At 36.1% G+C, this 6,554-nt stretch overlaps 1 protein-coding gene across 11 annotated transcripts; it reads right to left on the reverse strand.

Moving 5' to 3' along the window:
* Nucleotides 1-310: 310 nt before the first annotated feature.
* On the reverse strand, nucleotides 311-6,127 carry LOC114545926 (macrophage mannose receptor 1-like). 11 transcript variants are annotated; one of them, XM_028564535.1, is made up of 7 exons: nucleotides 5,992-6,127; nucleotides 4,434-4,474; nucleotides 3,392-3,453; nucleotides 2,288-2,342; nucleotides 1,789-2,118; nucleotides 1,039-1,380; nucleotides 311-832 (listed from the first exon to the last, which is right to left on the reverse strand). In XM_028564535.1, exons 2-7 carry the CDS (start codon nucleotides 4,465-4,467, stop codon nucleotides 489-491), a joined length of 1,167 nt encoding a protein of 388 aa, XP_028420336.1. In that variant the 5' UTR covers nucleotides 4,468-4,474; nucleotides 5,992-6,127; the 3' UTR covers nucleotides 311-488. The 11 variants fall into 11 exon arrangements, with proteins under 11 accessions (XP_028420336.1, XP_028420339.1, XP_028420342.1 ...); XM_028564538.1 differs by having other exon boundaries at nucleotides 1,843-2,118; nucleotides 3,392-3,456; XM_028564541.1 differs by having other exon boundaries at nucleotides 1,237-1,380; nucleotides 3,392-3,456.
* Between the last annotated feature and the right edge of the window lie 427 nt (nucleotides 6,128-6,554).

Below are 6,554 nucleotides of genomic sequence, written 5' to 3' on the forward strand. Positions count from 1 at the left end.
ACAACTGAGTTTAGGAGTTACTTTTCAGGTCAAGTGTAGGACCAATAGGCTATAGCCTATAAAAAAACAAAAACAATAACTTATGAAACACACTACAGATTGAACTAGTGGCCATGAAGATGGTAGTCTATGTTTTTACTGTCAGATGAGGCACAGGCCAGTGAAAGAGATGACAACATCATGCTTAAGAGTTAGTTTACTTTAATTAGCCTTAGACAAATCATTTAAAAAAAATTGCATAAAAGTCAAAAAAAGTAATTATGACAAAAATATATATTTACATATAACCATTAACAGATCCCAACCAAAAAGTAGATTATTTTCTAAATGCAAGAAGCAAAACATTATAGATTTGTTTTTATACTCTTGTTATCAACACAAATGATTGACGTGGATGACAAACTACATCAACTAAAAAATGCACACCACCACTGCAAACAAAGTGAGTAAATAATTAAAAACGCCAGCTACCTGTGAGTAGAGGGTTTTTACTTAGAACAGATGAAATTAAACTTCTCATTGTCAGTCTTTTTGGACCACTTATGTTGTCCTCCACTGCCCATGGCTGCAGCCATGTCACAAGCGTCAGTCGTTATTTCTGAGGCCCAGTTCTCATAGCAGACCAGCTTGTCAGTGACCCAGAACCACAAATCCATAGTGCAGGTGTAACGCAGTCCCAGCCAGATGTGGGAACTGACGGCGTTCTTGGCTATCTCTTGGACCTGTCTCTGCTGGTCGAGGTTGGTGATGGAGACCAGGTCACTGTTGTTCTTTCTGCAGTAATCCAAGGCGTCCTGCCAGGTCTTTGCCTCTTTGATCAGGATAAGTTTATCTGTCATGGAAAAAAGGCAATATTTGGACCCTTAAAGAAACCACCTTTTGTAAAACAAAAACAGATGTAGCTTATGTAGGTCAGACATAAACTTATCTTTAAACCTTCTGCTTTTTTTGTAATTCTTCCTTGAAATAAGAATACTGACAGCACTGAAAGTTCAACATACATGCATAGTATCTCTGTAAGACTTTTGAAAAACTCACCGTCATAGCAGTAGAAGGGTTTTGTTTTATTACATTCATCAAAACTCCATTTTCCATTTAACATTTTCACAACACACATTTTTCTGCATTCTTTATCTTTAAGTAACTGCAGATCGCAGTAGCTGGTAGAGAAATTGCCCCCATCCGACCACTTATAGACTTCTCTGAACAGGCCGATCCACAAGTTGCGTTCAGAACCTGCTTCTGTCCGGAGATCTTCGTTTTGTAGCTGTCGGACTCCACAGACCAGGTCAGTGTGATGTTCTCTGCAGTAGTTCTGAGCCTCTGGCAAGGTCATCTTATTGTTAATGAAACTAAATGATTTGCCAGATTTCCTAGTTCCTGTGGAAGAAAAAGACAAACTTAGTTATTAGTTAGTTATTTAGTTTCATAAAATCCTAAAAAAAACAAACAATGTGATCTAAATACACATGATTCCACTGGAGTTTCAGATATTAATAGATGAAAGTGTGTATAGTATAATAAGGTGGATCACATAATTAAGAGTGTCTTTACTTGACTAGAAACTATTAAATAAATAAGTGGATACAAATTATCACTAATGCAAAAAGTAAAAAAGAAAAAAAGATTTCATTCTAGTTATTTAAATATATAATTTTTTAACTAATCAACCAAATTTCTACTTAATTCTATACAAAAAAGATGAGGTGTCCACATAGAAAAGTATTGGTTGACAGGATGATACACTGTATATAGCTACATAATAAATTATTAGCCACATATTCTCACCATCGTAGCAGATACATTTACATTGATGAGTACAAGGGAAGTCAAACCATTCACCATCCCTCATCAGCACACATTTCTCAGGATTGTTGCCCTCCTCCCCTGGAAGAGAACACCACCACGTGTTGAGGCTTTTTGTGTAGATGCAGCGCAGCCCAATCCAGGCTCCATCTTGATTCTGTGAGCCGTTGAGTTTGTTCATGTCTGTTGCATTAGACACTGTGGCCAGGTCAGTGTAGTGCTCCCTGCAATACGACTGAGCTTCACTCCAGGTCTTACTCTCATTAATGAAGTGGTACTCATAGAGTTCACACACAAAGAAGGAACACTGGCCTAAAAACAAAAAAATGGTCAGTATTGGTTCTAATAGAATAGCAAGAATCTCATTAGCAAATGATAGCATGCCCCATACTGCCCCAATTGTTTTATTAATCCAGATTATGATATAGTAATTTTGCAGTATAGCTAATACAAAGCCAGCAGTAGCAGATTATCCACCTACCCATCAGAATGAACAGAATCAGACTCCACTGCATCCTTGCTCTGTTAAGATGAAACTGATATTTTAGTGTACAGTGAACCAACACAATTATTCTAACAGCGTGTCTCTGGACTGTTTGTCCAGATGAAATAAAACTGCACCACTCCCTCCAGTATACAAAGTTTGGTCGATAAGGAAGAGGAATATAGGGGTGGTAGGAACTATGCAAACCATAGTCAAACCTGAACTACAATGCACATCCATTACTGCTTTTTTTTTTAAAACCGCTGAGAGTTACATATTTGAGCAAAATACACATGAATAAAACAGTGCAATGCAACAGTAGAATAACTGTTTCTGTATAGAAGTTTGTAGATGTTCTGGTCTTGATGTGATCAAGTCAAGTCAACTAAATTGTATAATCCCGATCACAACGTTGCCTCAGGTAGCTCTGCAGTCTGTACAGCATACGACACCCTCTGTCCTTTTTGACCCCCTGCTTCCAATAAGAACTGCCCCCCCTCCCAAAAAAAAAAAAAAACTGTTAAAAATGGAAGAAACCTCAGGAAGAGCAACTGAGAAGGGATCATTCTCCAAGGATGGACAGACATGCAACACTGCAGAGTACAGATCATAATTATTGTAATATGATTATTGTCATTTTCTTATATCTTGAGTGATACACAGAATAAGATGTATAAAAGATGCAATCAGTCATTCACCAGTAAATTCAAAGCAACCTCTGAAACAATGGAATCAAAAACTTAACTTTGTGCCCTAAAGCTTATTCTAATTGATGGTATTATATTGTCAGGTGTTTCTCTTATTGTGTTCACTATTAGTAAACGCTAGAAAATGAAACAATCACATAACATAATGCAAGGTTGCAATAGAAATTGCAATTATGAATTGAATAGAATCAAGTCTGGTAAATGAAAAAGATAAATTCACAATATTAATTTGATTCTATATTCAACACTGTCCATCTCTCTCTCTCACACACACACACACACACACACACACACACACACACACACACACACACACACACACACACACACACACACACACACACACACACACACACACACACCCCTCAGGTGACATCACAGATGTTAAACTTACATCTGGTGGCTTCTTCTCTCCTCGTGTCTCTCTGATGTCTCTCCCTGATGTGCAGGTGTAGACTGCTGTCAATACAACACATGCTTCACATGTAGCCACTGTACTGCCATCATTTGAATATTTAAACACAGATGTTTTAGATCTCTTTTGCCACCATTGATTGCAAGAAGAAGTCCATATCTGTTATGACAGAGGTCATTTACATATTGCCATGGGAAACAAACACGAGTGAAACAAAACATGGACTGTCCAACAAGCATAATTTCGAAATGCTACAGCTACACGGCCGTTCAGTTTGGAATTAACTGTTATATGGATCTTTTTCTTCTTTCTTCAATTACGGCTATTTCAACAGAGATCAAAAAAGTGGAGTTCAGATGTATTATTTTTATTTTAAAGAGGTAGAGTTTAGGTCCCAATCCAAAACAAGCAGAATTAAATGATTAAAACTTCCATTCAGTCTAAGTGTCCCCACTGTGTCGCATGACAGAGGAGAGTATTGTCGGAACCATTTTCGCTTTATTTCTTTCCAGTCCACAAAAGTTACATTTTTAAACTGTAAACTGCAGTACATATTCTCGGTTAAAACTCTTTACAAATGCCAAACAGACCCTTATTTATAATATCAATACAGTAAAAGTCTATATTTGTGTTCAAACAAGTGCAAAATTCAAGAAATATGGGCAGTTTCTAATATTTTCAATGGGGTTTATTTGAAGCCCGTATTATTACCAAGTTATTTTAGAAAACTTCTCTGAAAGTTATGAGGAATGGGTTTCGAAGATATAAACCCATGCATTACACCAGCACGGGCAAATCAACCCTGCTCCCAGTGGCAGCAGGAGGCTATTTTCAGAAAAAATACTACAGTGATTGAGCGGATAGCTTGGCAATGATCTGTTCATTAAATCACACTCACACCATACTCTTAATTTAAATGGGACTCAGAGTCCACTCATTTTACTTATTTTATTGATAAAAAGAGAGCGCTGTCCAGCTGTTTTATAAAACCACTGTAGATCTGATAAGATGATCCACCTACCCATCAGAATGAGCACAAACAAACTCCACTGCATCTTCACTCTGTTGGATGAAACTGACATTTTAGTGTGGAGTGAATCAATCACACTAATTTTAACAAATTCTGTTTAAAGAAAATACATTTTAACACGTACTTTATTAAAAAACACAAACTGCACTCCCTTCAGTTTATTACGGAAGCAGAATAATGTTTCATGGCAAATACGCAAACAATGATCAAACCAGCACTAACAGTTACTCACACTGTGAAATGTACTTTTTTTTAGCACATGAAAATATCTAATTTGAATAAAACAAATATGTATTGGGTTGGGCGAAACACACAAGATCACCTGTGCAGTATAGCGTGCAATACAACCATCCGAGCATGTTGTTTCTGTGTGGGGATTTATTCCAATGGTGCTATCATAATCTTTGTTGTTATAGTTTATTTTCATATATTCACTTTATTTTACTGCAATCAAAGACATATGTTTCAGGAGTGGGTAAAACACAATTAAGTTATGGGTTCTTGTTTAAAGAATAACACAAAATGAAATTGTTCATTGTTCCTTCTAAAAGCCCAACAAAAGAACTTGAATTAGTTTCCGTATTATTAGTGAAGTAAATACTATAAATACATTTAGTATCATGGGAGAAGTGAGATAAGCTGTATCAAAATAACACATAGTCAGTAATACAATATAAAGATTTGACTTTTTTTTTTACAAAAGAAAGCAGGAAGTGTTTCATCCCCCCAAAAAAACAAATCATGAACCTGAGAGGTTAAACCCAGGGCAATATCAAGCCCACATAGCTTCAGAACATTGAAACATTATTGCATTTGTTTGCATTATAATGTCAGGTGTTCTTGATAATGTGTCCATCGTAAACCATACTGATCATTGTATTAAATAAAGATAAAAAATGATCAAACGTGAATATAAATTTTAAGCTAAAGTTTTTTTGATACTATTAACACTATGATGGAACTAAACCTGACACTTTATAAGTCACAGTAATATCAACGACACAATGTTCTAACATTCAGCAATTTTAGTTGCTTACGTTTCAATGTGGGTTCTAATCTGCGCCAATTAAATTACCTACTACTTCTCTGGGGACTACCAACGTTAAACTTCACAACCGTCTCCTGCTCTCCCTCTGACAGATCAGATAGAGACTCAGCCAAAGGCGGGAGTCTGGCACAACCTCCTTATTAAAATTTGATTATTATAATTTTTATGGGGGTTGAGATGAAATTTAAGGGCTTGAGCCCCCCTAAAAAGGGTCTAAAATCGCCCATGTTAGCGGTCCACCACAGAGAAAATTGTGTGTACACACACTTCTAGTTCTCAATTTTGAAATTAGATAATACATTAAAAGAGAATATATATTCCAGGACAATATTTTCATTCTTAATCCTTTAAGTGTCCATGTTAATATTACATCAATGTAATATTAATTAAGTAAAGTAAACACTTTCTTGTTTCACATATGTTTCACATATGCTTTAGTAGATAAACCAGTAAAACCTCTTTTAAATATAAAAAAAACAATTGCAGCAAACCTGTACTCACCATTAGCTGCATGACGCTTAACACAAGGAGTACATCTTTCTTGTTACGACAAAATGGTTACAACTCAAAAGTTGTGAAGTACAAATCACTGATACTCTGCAAGTTGGGTAGAAAAAATGAGCAGCACCACAGACAATAATCCCCTCCCAATGGGATTGGCTGTGGCTTAATTGGTCAATTTGAGTTGAACAGAAGACTTTTGCCACAAGCTGTTCAGAAAACTTTACTCGTAGTGTATTATGTGACTTTGAAAAGTGAATGCAAAGCTTTTCTTTCTCTTCAGCAGAAAATCTTACTAAAAAAACAACAGTTTAAGTCGCAATACATCGGTTTCCACAGAACACAACAGAATATTAAAGTGCATTGATCATGCACCCTCTGTTATATACCGGAACAGACAACTTTCCATGAGCAGGAAAACAGCACCATATGAAAGTTCTTGGACTTTATGCACTTAAAGCACAGTATGCACTGGTTTGCACATGGTTGTTTTCTTCTTCTTCTGTTAGCATGTAATATAGCCTGTTAACTTGTATTGTAAAAAAATGTAATAAAGGTCTTAA

Source organism: Perca flavescens, chromosome 19 (assembly GCF_004354835.1).
Source record: "Perca flavescens isolate YP-PL-M2 chromosome 19, PFLA_1.0, whole genome shotgun sequence".
Classification (NCBI taxonomy): Eukaryota; Metazoa; Chordata; class Actinopteri; order Perciformes; family Percidae; genus Perca; species Perca flavescens.